The 17,116-nt window shown below is 39.8% G+C and overlaps 2 protein-coding genes across 3 annotated transcripts in view; one reads left to right on the top strand and one right to left on the bottom strand.

Moving 5' to 3' along the window:
- Positions 1-1,799, bottom strand: part of LOC139368927 (GRIP1 associated protein 1) — an 88,212-nt gene extending 86,413 nt beyond the window's left edge. For both annotated transcript variants that reach the window (XM_071108428.1, XM_071108427.1), the window contains exons 1-3: positions 1,586-1,799; positions 378-444; positions 36-97 (exon numbers count right to left, since the gene is read on the bottom strand). In XM_071108428.1, the coding sequence (XP_070964529.1) occupies positions 36-97; positions 378-444; positions 1,586-1,627 (171 nt within the window). In that variant the 5' untranslated portion in view covers positions 1,628-1,799. The remainder of the gene's footprint in view (positions 1-35; positions 98-377; positions 445-1,585) is intronic.
- Positions 1,800-3,452: 1,653 nt separating this feature from the next.
- Positions 3,453-15,495, top strand: LOC139368926 (tyrosine-protein phosphatase non-receptor type 18-like). The gene is made up of 16 exons (XM_071108426.1): positions 3,453-3,495; positions 3,618-3,712; positions 7,646-7,754; positions 7,869-7,945; positions 8,042-8,137; positions 8,450-8,488; positions 8,644-8,712; positions 9,223-9,285; positions 9,489-9,631; positions 10,209-10,275; positions 10,452-10,529; positions 10,672-10,761; positions 11,387-11,472; positions 12,885-13,213; positions 13,568-13,657; positions 13,852-15,495. Exons 2-16 carry the CDS (start codon positions 3,629-3,631, stop codon positions 13,923-13,925), a joined length of 1,494 nt encoding a protein of 497 aa, XP_070964527.1. The 5' UTR covers positions 3,453-3,495; positions 3,618-3,628; the 3' UTR covers positions 13,926-15,495.
- Positions 15,496-17,116: the final 1,621 nt, after the last annotated feature.

Genomic DNA, 17,116 nt, shown 5'->3' with positions numbered 1-17,116 from the left:
CAGTTTTAATCTAAATGTAGATTAGCTTGCTATACCTTCTGTGCTTTGATGTGATCTTTCTCCAAGGTCACAGTCTTCAGACGAACAGCATTCAGCTCTGGAAAAGAAATCAACACTAAAATATTGAATATCCCCAGAGCCTAGTATTTTCTTTTCAATCACTGAGACATAACTAACCCATTTTGAAGTTAGATACAATGCATCACATGGGTTACTACACACACCACACACTTGCATTAAGAGGGAGACTAAATCAGAAGTCCATCCTGGAGTTGCATTGAAATGCTCTTTTCATTTTAACAGTAAATATTGATCCCAATTCAAGGGCACCAACTGAGCTCCAGAACATATTTATATTACGAGCTGCTGCTCCTTACCAGTTGTGTTCTTCCGCAGGTCATCTGAAAGTTGGTAGTTCTGTGTCCTCAGCTCTAAAAGCTGAGCCTGGAAAACAACAAAAAGGTTATAGAAGGGGGGGATGACATTGCACTAAAACACGTAAAAGCCTTTGACCAGTTAGCCTTGTCAGAGCTAGAACGGCACATAGGACATAGGCCTATCTCCTGTTTCTGTGAGGTGGGGCAGCCTAATGTACAAGTATACCCCCTGGACAGGAAGCTAGTCTTTAGCAGGGCCTTACCCCCAGTCCATCTCCTTAATTCTGAGTGCCAAGCAGAGAGGCATCAGGTCCCATGTTTTGACTCTTTGGTAAGGGACACTAACCACAAGGTCATGGAGTTGGTTTAAGCCTGTATAAAGGGTCAACTTAATTAAACATTAAAACATCTGACTGTACACATAATCTGATTCAGGTCGACTTCAGATGAACAAGCAATGCATTATTTGGGCTAGCTAGCCATGGGCACTATCTGGTTTGGAATACTGAACGCACCCACTATAATAAACAGTGAATGGCGTCCAGTCCCTAAAGGCTGCGAGTAGGCATGAGGCTAACGTTGAATGACCAAACCCGTGACCCATAATAAGTCTTGGAAAGCTATTAGTTACGCGAAATTAACTAGCTAGCTAACGTTATAGTTTTCACCGTATGTATTTATTTAAAACATTTAACAAAAACAGCACACAACTATCAGACACGGATGTTTGAAATCAATAACTAACAGGAAGATAACTTTGCCATTAATAAAGATATTGTCGTGAAGATTAATGAAGACCAGAGTATGTCATTTCAAGCTAACTAGCTAGCCTAGACATTTAAGCTAGTTAACGGTTAACTCGCAAACCAGCTAACGTTAGCTAGCTGTTAAACTAATGTTATTTGAACATAAAGCAAACTATTGGGATTATCACATTTGCATGTTTGTATAGAATACTAAAACGATATGACCAACTGCCTGTTCCTTTTGGAATAGCAATTTTTGCTGACACTATCAACATAGCTAGCCACATCCCTGGGTTGCAATGTTGGCCTGGCTAGTAAAGGAAGCTACCACGTATGCTTTACCGTTCCGTCGTTTAGCTCTGGACAGGTTGACGGAAAATCCCATTTTCAGAAAATACTCTGAAGGTGACAACAAATTTGAAACAACGGGCATTAAAAATGGACATCTGTCAACCTAGCTACCTGCATCCGATGGAACTCCTCCTCTGATAGTGCCTGCGCCATCTTCACTCAAGCAGCTAGGAAGGACTCTGCTATTAGCAGAGGTCCTGTGTGATAAAAGTGCCCCTGGGAATAGGCTATACTGCCTTTCTGTATATCTTTATGGAAAACACGACGTAGTTGTAAATAGAAATGTAACCGTATCGGACGACTTGGCTTTTAGATGAGGGAGGGAGTGCACTATCACCATTCTCCCTAATCTAAACATTACTCCATAGCTAGGTATTGTCATTGCAATAACCACACCTGTCCAGTAGGTGGAGTCCTGAGTCCAGATCCATAAAGTCATTTATAAACTGGGTGGTTTGAGCCCTGAATTCTGATTGGCTGAAAGCCATGGCTTATCAGACCGTATGACAAAACATGTAGTTTTACTGCTATAATTAAGTTGGTGACCTGTTTATAATAGCAATAAGGCTCCTCAGAGGTTTGTGATATATGGCCAATATACCACGGCTAAGGGCTGTATCCAGACACTCTGCATTGCATAAGAACAGCCCTTAGCCGTGGTATATTGGCCATCTACCACACCTCCTCCACACTTATTGCATAAGTGACACAATGGAGGTGCCTCTAGCACTGAATTACCACGTGATTGTAAACTGTGAGCTTATTAGTCCATTTGAAGTAATTGTTTGTTCGCTGTGATTGGTTGTAGGTGTTATGATACTGTGGTTTGTTGAGACTGATTGTTTGTATGGTTGTGGCTAGTGGATAATAGTTGTTGCCAACTGTAGCTTTAAAAAAAATGTAACCAGGCAAGTCAGTTAAGAACTAATTCTTATTTACAATTGTGCGCAGCCCTATGGGACTCCAAATCACGGGCAGGTGTGATATAAGCCTGGATTCTAACCAATTATACCATGCTGCTAAGTAAAGTCATGTCTGTCCGTAGCTGGGTTATGCTTAGCTCAAATGTTGCAGTTGTCAACAAACCATCAGTATCACCGCACAAGTATGACGAGAAAGCACCTCCACCTATTATTTACTATGGCGGTGCGTTTTCCAGAGGCAGAGGGGAAGTGTTGCACAGCGATTGTGTTTGAACCAACATTTCAGTGTCACAGTTGAGTTGACAATCCTTTTTACGGTCTCTGTCTTGAGTGTATGCCTAACTGGTGGCTGTGTGAATTTGGAGACAGATAGGCTAGCCATTTTCTTTTTAACATTGCATCTGAAAAAAAGAAATCACGTGTTGTTGATGAGGCATGTTCTGATGGAACCGTTACAGTTTCAATAAACCATGCATCGATATGCCGCCCTTCTCCAATACGAAGTGTAGGCTATAGCAGTAGAATAAACACCCATATAATACAGACATAGTAAAATCACTAAAGTTTCCTGGCGGTGAATTGTCTGCACGTTGGTTTCATCTGCTCAGAATACTAGCCGAGCACACCTTGGAATACAACAACAATAGGCTGATCCTCATCTCTGACGTGTTTACTAATCTATGAACAATGTAAATAACCACATAGGATATATTTTCTAGAAAGTGTCAGGCTAATTAATATCCCTGAGAATATCATCAGGCTGCAAGTTTTAGGACTACTTTTTAGTCTAAATGTGATTCATGCATTGATAGCCTGCTTGATAACTTTATAATAACACATTATTTAACTGTACAACTAACGTAAAATAATAGAGCTTTTGAAAATGCGTTGAATGCCTTTTGAAGATGCTTTGAATATTCTTGTTGGCAAAGAATAAATATGCTATACATTTTTCCATCTGTTGTAATAGTAGTGTATTGGAGTTCATGTGAAAGTTCCTCCCCTGTTTTGACGCCAATAAATAAGCCAGTAGCTTTCAATGCGGAAATGTACATGACTTGCCTCACAGTGACAATGACATAAGGAACGTTCCAAGAGGTAGGCTAATCATCGCACTAGAGATTGGTGCGGCAAGGCGCTCTGCGTTTGTTTAGAATTGTTGTATTGATGTAGTGGCCGCCCACTGCCTGCCATTTAAAAAGTTAAATTGACATCCCTAGCCGCAGCACGGATGGAGCATCTATCGAGGTTCGTAGGTCAGATGTCCTTGACAGATGACAGCAGAGCAGAGGGCATCATCTCATCGGAGTATAGTGTAAGTGAGAATCACCATACCTGTATATCAAATCAAATCAACTGTTATTGGTCACATGCACATGGTATATTCTCGGGTTATAATTAATTCCCATAGAAAGACAATAAGACCAGTTGATATTTTCAGATGGAAAAAAAAAGTATGATTTAAGGCATGTGCAAAGCACTTCGTGGGACTTTCACATTGCAATTGCATTAATCTATTGATTGCAAATAACTGGTTGAATAATGGCTAAAGATTGTGTGTATGCTGTGCATGATGTACAACATCACAGGCTGCACATCATACACTGGTCCAGTTGTAGATAAGGGTAGTAAACCTGAGAGGTATGATGATTAAACAAAGGAAAAGTAGGCTACTGAATTGTTTGTTTGAATGTTATATCTGCAAATCATGTTGGCTACTTGTTTTCTGTATAGTATAATACAATGCATGTTGTAACTTGCTTTCTGTATAGTATAATACAATGCACGTTGTAACTTGTTTTCTGTATAGTATAATACAATGCATGTTGGCTACTTGTTTTCTGTATAGTATAATACAATGCATGTTGTAACTTGAATGCAGTTGACAAAAACCTTCTGTCAAACCAGTGGCATCTCTCTTTAAGGCACATACAGAAGTGAACCTTGGTTATTTAGTTATGTTTTGACATTACACTGAACTGAATAGCAAAATTTGCAGAAGTATATTTTGTTAAACTACTGTAGGCTATTGTTCTTCTTACATGTAAACCTCTGTAAGTGTTAAGATACAGTAGGTAGGCTAGTCCTTTTTTTCCCTAATTTAGCTTCCAAAGTTCAAAACTAAGTTATTTATTAACACTGAGGCCACTATGGGAAACATTTCCTTGTTGCAGCTAGTAGACTGTTGCGTAAGATTCTTTATTGACAATGTTCCATTGTTAGGGGTGCCACTGTTTTTACATGCCAGCCTCAGATTGGTTTCAATAAACATGATTCTGTTGACTGTTTGTACCTTGAATTAATGACAGTAATGATCGAAATAGTAATACACATGTGAACTATTTTCTAACCAGCCTCATTCAAATCAAATCAAATTGTATTTGTCAGATGCGTCGAATACAACAACCTTACAGTGAAATGCTTACTTACAAGCCCTTAACCAACAATGCAGTTTCAAGTATAAAATAAATAAATAAAAGTAACTAATAATTAAAGAGCAGCAGGAAAATAACAATAGCGAGGCTATGTACAGGGGGTACCAGTACCGGAGTCAATGTGTGGGGCACCGGTTAGTTGAGGTAATATGTACATGTAGGTAGAGTTATTAAAGTGACTTGGCATTGACAATAACAGAGAGTAGCAGCAGCGTAAAAGAAGGGGGGGGGGGGGCAATGCAAATAGTCTGGGTAGCCATTTGATTAGATGTTCATGAGTCTTATGGCTTTGGGGTAGAAGCTGTTTAGAAGCCTCTTGGACCTAGACTTGGCGCTTCAGTACAGCTTGCCGTGCTGTAGAGGAGAGAACAGTCTATGACTAGGGTGACGGAGTCTTTGACAATTTTTAGGACCTTTCCCTGGTGTAGATGTCCTGGATGGCAGGAAGCTTGGCCCCAGTGATGTACTGGGCCGTACGCACTACCCTCTGTAGTGCCTTGCGGTCAGAGGCCGAGTAGTTGCAATACCAGGCAGTGATGCAACTCGTCAGGATGCTCTCGATGGTGCAGCTGTAGAACCTTTTGAGATCTGAGGACCCATGCCAAGTCTTTTCAGTCTCCCGAGGGGGAAAATATTTTTGTTGTGCCCTCTTCACGACTGTCTTGGTGTGCTTGGACCATGTTAGGTTGTTAGAGACTAAGAGACTAAGGATGTGCCAAGTGAGAAATGGTGGTAATGTAATTATGTCTATATTATGGCATGAAGAAAGCTGTGATATTGTATCAGTATTACTTCAGTCCCTATCTTCACCCCAATCTGGTCTTGAACTAGGGACCCTATGAACACAGCAACTGCCTCCCACGGAGCATCGTTACCTGTCGCTCGACAAAAGCCGCAGTGCAAGGGAATCAACTAGTTCAAGGTCTCAGCGCTAGTGACGTCAGCGATTGAACTGCCACTAGCGCACACAACAAACTAGCCAGCCATTTCACACCGGTTACGTTATTACATGCAGGGCCTTCAGAAAGTATTCACACTCCTTGATTTTTTTTACACATTGTGTTGTGTTAAAGGCTGAATTTAAAATGGATTACATTTCTAAATGTTTACAAATTAATTTAAACTGAAAAGCTGAAATCTCGTGAGTCAATAAGTATTGAACCCCTTTGTTATGGCAAGCCTAAATCAGTTCAGGAGTAAAAATGTGCTTAACAAGTCACATAATAAGTTGCATGGACTCACTCTGTGTGCAATATTAGTGTTTAACATGATTTTTGAATTACTACCTCATCTCTGTAAGCCACGCATACAATTATCTGTATTCTGTAAGGTCCCTCAGTCAAGCAGTGACTTTCAAACACAGATTCAACCACAAAGACCAGGGAGGTTTTCCAATGCCTTGCAAAGGGCACCTATTGGTAATAAAAATACAAATAATAATAATATCCCTTTGAGCATGGTAAAGTTATGAATTACAATTTGGATGGTGTATCAATACACCCAGTCACTACAAAGATACAGGTGTCCTTCCTAACTCAGTTGCCGGAGAGGAAGGAAACTGCTCAGGCATTTCACCCCAATGGTGACTTTAAAACAGTCACAAAGTTTAATGACTGTGATAGGAGAAAACTAAGAATGGATCAACAATATTGTAGTTACTCCACAGTACTAACCTAATTTCCAAAGTGAATATAAGGAAGCTTGTAGAGAATAAAAATATTCCAAAAGGTGCATCCTGTTTGCAACAAGGCACTAAAGCACGGCTCTCCAACCGTGTTCCTAGAGAGCTACTGTCATGTAGGTTTTAACTTTAACCCTAATTTAGCCCACCTGATTCTAATATTTAACTTCAACTGGGTTTGGAGTGAAAACCTATGGGAGGGTAGCTCTCCAGGAACAGGGTTGCAAAACACTAAAGTAATATTGCAAAACATTTGGCAAAACAATTACATTTTTGTTCTGAATACAAAGTGTTATGTTTGGGGCAAATCAAATACAACACATTACTGAGTATCACTTTCCATATTTTCAAGCATCATGTTATGGGTATGCTTGTAATTGTTAAGGACTGGGAAGTTTTTCAGGACAAAAAATAAACGTATTGGAGCTAAGAGCAGGCAAAATTCTAGAGGAAAACGTGATTCAGTCTGCTTTCCACCAGACACTGGGAGATGAATTCACCTTTCAGCAGGACAATAACCTAAAGGACAAGTCCAAATATTTACTGGATTTGCTTACCAAGGGGATATTGAATGTTCCTGAGTGGCCTAGTTACAGTTGTAACTAAAATCGTCTTGAAAATCTATGACAAGACTTGAAAATGGCTGTCTAGCAATGATCAACAACCAAGTTGACAGTGCTTGAAAAAAATGTACAAGAATAATTTGCAAATATTGTAAGATCCTGGTGTATATAGCTCTTAGAGGCCCAGAAAGACTCACAGCTAGAATCGCTGCCAAAAGTGATTCTAACATGTATTGACTCAGGGGGTTGAATACTTACAGTATCTAATCAAGATATATTTGTCATTTATTTATGATTCATATTTAACAAACTTTAGAATTTTTCTTCCACTTCGACATTACAGAGTATTTTGTGTAGATCATTTTTTTTTTTTTTGTGACAAAAGGGCTGAGGGAATATGGCTAGTACAGTATGTGGTTACTAATGTGTAAAGATTGGTTTCGTTGGACCTGAGACTTCCTACATTCAAGGTTTCTGCTCTCAATCTACCTCTCTTTTAATTACAGTTTCACAATCATGAAAGTTGCTCCCAACCTCATCTCAGCTTCCATGTCTCTTTGTGTTTGTAGAATATCCGTGATCGGACTTCCATCATCAAGAAAGATCTTGGCCTCACGACGAAAGCCGGGGCACTGAAGGACAATGTAAAGAAGAATCGTTACAAAGACATTTTACCATGTAAGCACAATGATGGAGACTTAAAAAACGTTATTGGTTTTTACTCTAATGGAAAATTATATTCTTGCTTAATATTAAGCTTATCTGAACAAAAACTCATATATTTTTATATAGATGACCAGACCCGTGTTCCCCTAACTCTACTGACGAATGACAATGACTCTGACTATATCAACGCCAGCTTCATTAAAGTACGGTATTGCCCTCTCTCATTCAGTAAGTCCTATTGCATTTCATTCAGCTCGGTCTGATGCTGATTATTCTGCAATATCTCGTCTGTCCTCTAGGGTGCAACAGAGACCAGAAAATACATAGCGACCCAAGGACCTCTGAGGCACACTTTGGTTGACTTCTGGCAAATGATTTGGCAGTATGATGTAAAGGTAAGGAAGATTGTATTCAGCTTTCCTATAAATGTAGTAGAGCAGCTCTGTTGCACAGATGAAGAACGTGAAAATTGTCTCAATCTAATTTTATCTTTATTTAACTAGGCAAGTCAGTTAAGAACATATTCTTATTTTAAATGACGGCCTAGGAACAGTGGGTTAACTGCCTGTTCAGGGGCAGAACAACAGATTTGTACCTTGTCAGCTCAGGGATTTGAACTTGCAACCTTCCGGTTACTAGTCCAACGCGCTAACAACTAGGCTACCCTGCCACCCCTAATGTTACCTCTATTCCTATCCCTGTTTTAGGTTATAATCATGGCTTGCAGAGAAATTGAAATGGGAAAGGTAAATGCCCTTTTAGTCACATTTGAATAAAAAAAGGTACAGTGGAAGTGTGAACATATTATTTATTGTACTGTATAATTCATCAACTTTGGTGCTGGTCTCCACTTGACTCATAATGTTGTTGTTTTTTTCACTGTCTTTTTTTTTTTTTTTAGAAAAAGTGTGAGCGCTATTGGACAACTGTCAAGGAAACAACCCCCTTTGGTCCCTTTATTGTCTCAAATGTACGTCTTTGTCGATATATCTTCATTATATTGTATACTGTGAAGATACACAGGCCACAGAAAAGTTGTAGCTGCATTGACACAACTTTCAGTTGATCCAGATTTATCTTCTTAGTTGTATTACTATTCAGGAGTCGTCCCAGACAGATGGGTTGCCTCCCACAATGTTACCAATATTCCAGCATGCACAGAGTTCTGTCCCACTAGGCACAGATGTCAATTTAACGTATATTCCACATTGGTTAAGTGACATATTGAAATTATTCAACCAGTGTTTGCCCAGTGGGGTTGTTTTATAGTCTGGGTTTTCAGAGAATATTCAAGAAGACTTCCCTTTTTACCCAACATCCTCCACAGATGATGTGTCAGTTCCTGTGTACTAAGTTTACTCAGTTTGGTTATTTTATGGCATATTGACTCACATGTTGTTGTCTGCATAAAATCACAGGCACCTGTTTCAGGAAACACTAGTAGAAGATTTTTAATTGAAATGTTATCATGTTTTTACAGCTTGAAGAATCCAACCCAAATGAGGAAGTAGTCTTGAGGACTCTGACTGTGAGATTTCATAATGTAAGTGTCCAACTGTGAAAAGGGTATTATTTTGTGCTGTTTTTTATCAGCAGCACTAGTCAAAGAATTCTTCAATATCGTAGAAAAACAAGTCAGTGTTATTATCCACATTGGATCATCTCATATTATTTGTTGGTATCCAGGAAGTTGAATGAGCGGGAGCCCGTGAAGTCATATGCAAACCATGTTTTCTGTTTGTCTAGGAAACACGGACTATCTCTCAATTCCAATACACAGCTTGGCCTGATCATGACATTCCATACACATCTGGTGGTATTTTAGAAATGATGGATATGGCTCGCAAAGCCCAGGGAAACAACACTAGCCCTGTTCTCATCCACTGCAGGTCTGTTTGTCCCCTATACATGACATACAGCACAGCCCCTATGATTACTGTCTGCCCAGTGGACTTGTTGTGCTCCGAGAGGAAATTGTCGCACACAGAGACAGACTTTGATCTATATGCCCATTAAAATTCATCAATGCATATCATTCAATGTTGTTTATCACAAGGCCACATGTACTCCTTGAGCTCCATGTGTTTTAATAATGCCATTTAGCTGGGCTCCTGAGTGGCTCAGAGGTAAAGGGAACTGCATCTCAGTGCCAGAGGCATCACTACAGACCCTGGTTCAATCCTGGGGTGTATCACTACTGGACGTTATGGCGAGTCCCATAGGGCGGCGCACAATTGGCCCAGCATCGTCTGGGTTTGGCCTGGGTAGGCCGTCATTGTATATAAGAATTTGTTCTTAACTGACTTGCCTAGTTAAATCAAGATATGTTAAATATTCAGGACCTGGTGGTGTCTACCGTGTCATATCCAGACTTGTGACCTTCTTCTCTGGTAATGTTTGAGTACTGCTGTCCAACTGAGACTGAATGGAGCAGACCATGTATTTGGTTGTGTTTTGTATTTCCAGTGCTGGTTGTGGAAGAACAGGGGTGATTTGTGCCCTGGATTATGTTCATGATCTTCTTGTCACAAAGGTAGTACTGCATTACATTGATGGCATCATTTAGGGAATTAATTTAGGGAATTGGTTTTACAAGACCTTTGTAGACTGCAACTAAAAACAATAATACTTGTAAAAAAATATTTAAAAAATATATATATTGGTGGGTATGAGTGTTTTGACTAATGCATTCTCATATTTCTCCACCAGCAAATCAAAGGAGATTTCAGTATCATGAAGATTGTAGTGGAACTAAGGAGACAAAGACCATCAGCTGTTCAGACAAAGGTATTTTATTATCAGACAGAAATTACATACGAGAAATTGTGTTTATTTTCTGCAGGGTGTTATATATCATGCAATAAATACTGTAATTCTCTCCTGTGGAAATGATGGCTTCAATCATTTTTTTCCCATCCCTTCCAACCAGGAGCAGTATCAGTTTGTGTTTTCTGCCGTGGCTTATATGTTTGAGAAGGCTTTACGGTCACCTGAGAACAACTACCAGAATCTCACCAAGGTAAGACAGAAACAATTATCAGGTTTTTGTAATTGCTATCTCCAACCGACAGGTGTCAGCCTTTCTAAAGGCAAAATACAACACAGTATTCAACACATGCCGTACTAGCATTCAGGTTCAAGCAAGCTTTACTAGAACAATAAGACATGAGAGGGTATGTAGTATTATTGGGGATTATTGACACGTCTGTGTTGCGGTCAGATGCTGCGTTTACACAGGCAGCCCAATTCAGATCTTTTGCTCCGTCAGATCAGATCTTTTGCCAATAATTGGGCAAAAGATCAGAATTGGGCGGCCTGCACAGCCAGAGGTACAAGGCAAAGCTGACACAATATGTCAGTTTGTCTGTTATTAAAAATAGAAACTAACAAAAGCCCCGTCTTTTCCTTGTGTCATCCATTCAATCTGATCATATTACACTTCCGTCTGACATTTCAATGTGATGAGTGGAGTAAAAAGAACATACAAAAAAATGTTACGCAGGAAACCAGCCATCACGCTTCCTCTCTATGCAAATATTGGCACATTGAAGATGATTGTTCACACATTTTCATACAGAGCCTGAACTTTAGAGACACAGTCCTATACCTCTCTGGTCCTTAACGGCTTATTTTGTTGTTTATAGAGCAACCAACCTCTCTATGATGACGTTGAGTCTGTGAAGACCTCTCCACCGATAACATCAGCCATCACTCAGCCACTTGAAAAAAGGTAGGAGCGAGTATTCTTTCTTTGTTCAGTCTGATGTGTGATGTGCATCAACATACACACAATAACAACAGTTTCTGACTTCAATAAGCAGCCTGAGATATTGGTATACCACAGTAAGGTTGTGGAGATGTGGAGATGTTGACTTTCAGTTTGCGAGAGCGAGAGAGAGAGGGAGAGAATGAGAGAGAGTGAGAGAGAGGCAGATAGAGAGTGAGAGAGAGAGAGAGAGAGAGAGAGAGAGAGAGAGAGAGAGAGAGAGAGAGAGATTTAGGGAGCTTCCTGTTTTGTACAAGTGATTCCATTGTCATCTATTTCAGTTGGCTGTACAACAGGGTTTTGTGTTTGTTGGGTGTGTAGTTTTAGTGTACATAAGCTTATCGATACCAAGTCATTTATTCATATTTTGATTGATTGATTAAGTCAACTATTACAGAATAGATATAGATATGTACCTGCCTTGACAATCAAGCAAACACTATTAAAGTTGCAGTATGTAACTGTTGTGGTCAAATATACACTACCGTTCAAAAGTTTGGGGTCACTTAGAAATGTCCTTGTTTTGAAAGAAAAGCAAATTTTCTTGTCTATTAAAATCACATCAAATTGATCATAAATACAGTGTAGACATTGTTAATGTTGTAAATTACTATTGTAGCTGGAAACGACAGATTTTTTATGGAATATCTTCATAGGCGTACAGAGGCCCATTATCAGCAACCATATATTTCAAGCGGTTTAGTACAATGATTCAAAGACACTATACTTGCTTGTTTTATCACAGAAACTGAAATTAGGCTAGTTTTAGCAACCAGGAAATGGCTGAGCGATATCTGCGTAGTGCACCTTTAATATTGCTAAATGTACTGTATATTCAAATACTGTGTTGTCGTACACGTTGAAGATCTTGAAGTGAAAGGGACTTTAAGCCAGTTATTGTTAGTTACATTTTACAGAACTTTAGGGAAACATGATTCATGAATCAGAAGGATGTCATCATTCCTGTACTACTAAACATTCATCATGCTGCAGAGGAAGTGACACACAGGGCTGTTGAACATCACTTTCACATCCTCTTTCCTCCCTCCCATATGTTCAACTGTTACCAAGAACCCGCCAGCTCGTATCACAGGCTTAAACACAAATGATCTATATCTCTGTAAACATGGTCAAAGAGTCCGTAGGAAATCAGGATTGTAACATTGACATTTTTAATCAATCTTAATTTCTATACCGATATACTAATGGTAAAAATCCACTGTGGAAGCCCCAGAAAGAAAACGGACTAGATAATGAAAATTCAGTCATATGTATAATAGTTATGGCCATCTAGTGTGTAGAGCAGAAACAATAATGCCACATTTGTACATTTCTTCTCACTGTTGATGGAATTGTGGATGTCTACTCCTCTTTAGAAATTCTAGTGTGCAGCCCAGAGTGCCTCAACTGTGCCAGCAGACGATGGATGACACCTATGCTGTGGTCAACAAGTCCAAACAGCTTCCGTCACCAGCCTCTTCCTCAGCTCCTCCGGCCGCTCTCCATCACTATGACAACACAGAGCTGGGCACCCTGAAATGCCCCGCCACTGCTCTCTACAGCACGGTCAAGCCCAAGAGCAGGTGTCCTCCAGTCAATCCACCTCCAGCGGCCTCACCCATATATGACACAGCTAGACCGGCCAATCACAGGCTAGCTGATGCCACATTAGGGAAGGAACAGCGTGGCTATGAACAGGTCACAGGTGAGAGCATTTTAGGGAGACCAATCTGAGGTCAGCTCTGATTTTGTTTTAGTCATTATGCCTTGCAAAGAATATCCAGTCTTTTAGAAGAGCATTGTAATCTAGATCTAGTAACCTCAGTCCAATATTGTGAAACTGGGGAAATTGTGTAATGTTTATTTACGACGGCATACACTGTCCTTTTAAGTATTAAATCAATGTGAAAAGTAATTTGAGTCCTACATTGACCACAAAGGAGCAATATTTGTTTTCCATCTTCATTCAGTTTCTTGCCAGTAACAATTCCTTGACAGCCATATTGAGCTGTTTATGTGGAAAATGTTTTACTGATTCTTACTGTTTGCTTTTCTCTAGCTGAGCATCATTCCTCGATGGGAGATGACTATGAATATGTCTCAAATCCCATCAAAGACCTGACCAACAGCTGTACTCCTGGTAGCATGGGTGAATATCTGCTTGTGTTTGTGATACTGTTATCCAATGCCTTTTACTGTTACTATCCCGTGCCATTATAGCTACCCAATGTAATATCAATTTCCTCAGAATCTCATGATAATTGTGACTGGATGTCAAAACAAGGATATGTACTTGCAGGTGCCTTCAACTAATCCCAAACGCATTTCTCAACTGTCCCTCAGGGTTCAACTGTCGCATTAGGAAACCCAAAGGGCCCCGGGATACCCCGGCAGAGTGGAGTCACGTGGAGAGATGATACAGCAACCACATACCAGGCCTGGGAATGGGCTCTTTCTTTTGTAACCCTTTTGAGTTGGTATATTTTTCAGATCTGTTGTACCACTTTCTTTATTTATTGTGATTGATATTACTGATGGAAAAATATATATATATATATATATTATGAAACATCGTCCCATTCTGAGACGGGTATTGTTTTTGGATACTACACAGGTTTTTGGATCTTCAGCTGTCCCCATTGGAGAAGCCTTTTAAAGACCCAGTTTTGGTTCCAGGTAGAACCCTTTCCACAGAGGAACCCTGAAGGATTCCACCTGTAACCAGACAGGATTCTTCAAAGGGTTCTCCTATGTGGACAGTCGAAGAACCCTTTTGGAAGTTTTGTGTATTTACCAAATTCAAGTCATGGTGTGACGGCACTAACCAACAGGGGGCACTATAGTAACATGGGATAATGAGCTGTTCAATATTAACGAAACAGGTATTGTAAAATGTTTTTTTCACAGGTATTTTTTTTTTTATCTCTACTCATTTCTGGTGACAAGGACTGGTGATAAAGACAACCATTTCTTCAAGGTTCTTTGAAATACATCTTTGTATTAGGCCTGCTTACTTACCACAGTCAATGCAGCATACATGTAGATACAACAAATGTTCTGGTGATCACATTAAAAACAATGTGCTTTACTTGAAAACACTTTGCTGAACATTCTGTGCTGGAAATAGCAGCTTTGAAGATTGACCTCTGACTTCTGTGGCTATGCTGATATTGTGTTTCAGTCACGGAAATCTTCTTACACTCTGAAATGAACATCTGTGTATCTGCCAGATACCAAGCTGATACTCTGTCTGTCAAAAGCAACAACAAAAAAACTGAGAGAAGTCTCTCTGGAGATTAAGTCAGCAATGCACTTAAATAGCTAACGTTATAGCTATGTTTTTGTTTACCTTTATTTAACTAGGCAAGTCAGTTAAGAACAAATTCTTAATTACAATGACAGCCTACACCAGCCAAACCCGGATGACGCTGGACCAATTGTGTGCCCGCCCTATGGGACTCCCAATCACGGCCGGTTGTGATACAGCCTGGATTCAAACCAGGGTGTTGGTAGTGACACCTCTAGCACTAAGATGCAGTGCCTTAGACCTCTGCGCCACTCAGGAGTTTAGATGTGTGGTCCTATGTCATGTTCCTATAGAAAGTTGCCCATAAGAACTTTTTTTTAAAAACCCAGCCGTGGAGACCCAACGCTGGGACGAGCGTGTGTGATAGACAATTGAGGGGGTGTTGCTAATGGCCACTCTGTGTTCTAGTTGGCAGTGCATGTGGGATGTCAAGGGTTTAAACTCGGCTGGATGGCTAATCCCATTCAACAGATGCTAATGTGAAAAGACAATCTAATGACCTGCACCATGGCTTCTCAACCCAAGCCTCCAGCTATCTCATAGCAACCCTTCACCCAGATTTAGCCACCACACACACACACACACAAACACATGTTCACATATGCATTTTCACACACACACACACACACACACACACACACACACACACACACACACACATTAAAATGCACTAAAGCAAATCAATATTTTGACCTTTTTTCATTATTATTTGCTGCTGTGTCTGATGTATTGACTGGTGATATTAAATCTCCCTTTAGGGGATCAATAGAAACCTTACCTTATCTTATTATAAACTCATGAAAATGAATCAGAACAAAATGAGCCTCTACAAATTATAGTAACTGTCATACTGAGTGGGACGTATTTAATACATCAGACTAAGAAAAGTAGATACAGATGTAGGATCTTAATTTGATCACTCTTTTGTTGCTGAGTATTTTCCTGCACCGAAATGCAGATGAGCTTTGTGATTTACATAGATTCACTAAAAACCCACACTAACACATGGTTGCATTAACAGTATTTAACTTTTTATGTAGCCTATACTTTTGGCCAGCTAAAAGCCTTACCACCGATCAAGCAACATTATGGACTAAAGTCCATTTGCTGCAAGATTGTTTTGCTGTGACAATATAGGTCATATTAAGATCCTACATACAGTGTCTTGCGAAAGTATTCGGCCCCCTTGAACTTTGCGACCTTTTGCCACATTTCAGGCTTCAAACATAAAGATATAAAACTGTATTTTTTTGTGAAGAATCAACAACAAGTGGGACACAATCACGAAGTGGAACGACATTTATTGGATATTTCAAACTTTTTTAACAAATCAAAAACTGAAAAATTGGGCTTGCAAAATTATTCAGCCCTTTTACTGTCAGTGCAGCAAACTCTCTCCAGAAGTTCAGTGAGGATCTCTGAATGATCCAATGTTGACCTAAATGACTAATGATGATGAATACAATCCACCTGTGTGTAATCAAGTCTCTGTATAAATGCACCTGCACTGTGATAGTCTCAGAGGCCCGTTAAAAGCGCAGAGAGCATCATGGAGAACAAGGAACACACCAGGCAGGTCCGAGATACTGTTGTGAAGAAGTTTAAAGCCGGATTTGGATACAAAAAGATTTCCCAAGCTTTAAACATCCCAAGGAGCACTGTGCAAGCGATAATATTGAAATGGAAGGAGTATCAGACCACTGCAAATCTACCAAGACCTGGCCGTCCCTCTAAACTTTCAGCTCATACAAGGAGAAGACAGAGATCAGAGATGCAGCCAAGAGGCCCATGATCACTCTGGATGAACTGCAGAGATCTACAGCTGAGGTGGGAGACTCTGTCCATAGGACAACAATCAGTCGTATATTGCACAAATCTGGCCTTTATGGAAGAGTGGCAAGAAGAAAGCCATTTCTTAAAGATATCCATAAAAAGTGTTGTTTAAAGTTTGCCACAAGCCACCTGGGAGACACACCAAACATGTGGAAGAAGGTGCTCTGGTCAGATGAAACCAAAATTGAACTTTTTGGCAACAATGCAAAACGTTATGTTTGGCGTAAAAGCAACACAGCTCATTTTTTTTAATTTTTTTTTATTTCACCTTTATTTAACCAGGTAGGCTAGTTGAGAACAAGTTCTCATTTGCAACTGCGACCTGGCCAAGATAAGGCATAGCAGTGTGAACAGACAACACAGAGTTACACATGGAGTAAACAATTAACAAGTCAATAACACAGTAGAAAAAAGGGGAGTCTATATATACATTGTGTGCAAAAGGCATGAGAAGGTAGGCAAATAATT

The sequence above is a fragment of the Oncorhynchus clarkii genome, chromosome 16 (assembly GCF_045791955.1).
Source record: "Oncorhynchus clarkii lewisi isolate Uvic-CL-2024 chromosome 16, UVic_Ocla_1.0, whole genome shotgun sequence".
NCBI classification, from domain to species: domain Eukaryota; kingdom Metazoa; phylum Chordata; class Actinopteri; order Salmoniformes; family Salmonidae; genus Oncorhynchus; species Oncorhynchus clarkii.
The sequence above is the reverse complement of the archived record's forward strand: the minus strand, read 5'-3'. Positions and strand labels throughout refer to the sequence as shown.

Coding starts and splice junctions, on each gene's coding strand:
- LOC139368926 (XM_071108426.1), top strand. CDS start 3,629: ATGGAGCATCTATCGAGGTTCGTAGGTCAGATGTCCTTGACAGATGAC. Junction 7,946..8,041: donor TCAACGCCAGCTTCATTAAA/GTACGGTATTGC, acceptor TCTGTCCTCTAG/GGTGCAACAGAGACCAGAAA. Junction 13,658..13,851: donor CTGTACTCCTGGTAGCATGG/GTGAATATCTGC, acceptor ACTGTCCCTCAG/GGTTCAACTGTCGCATTAGG.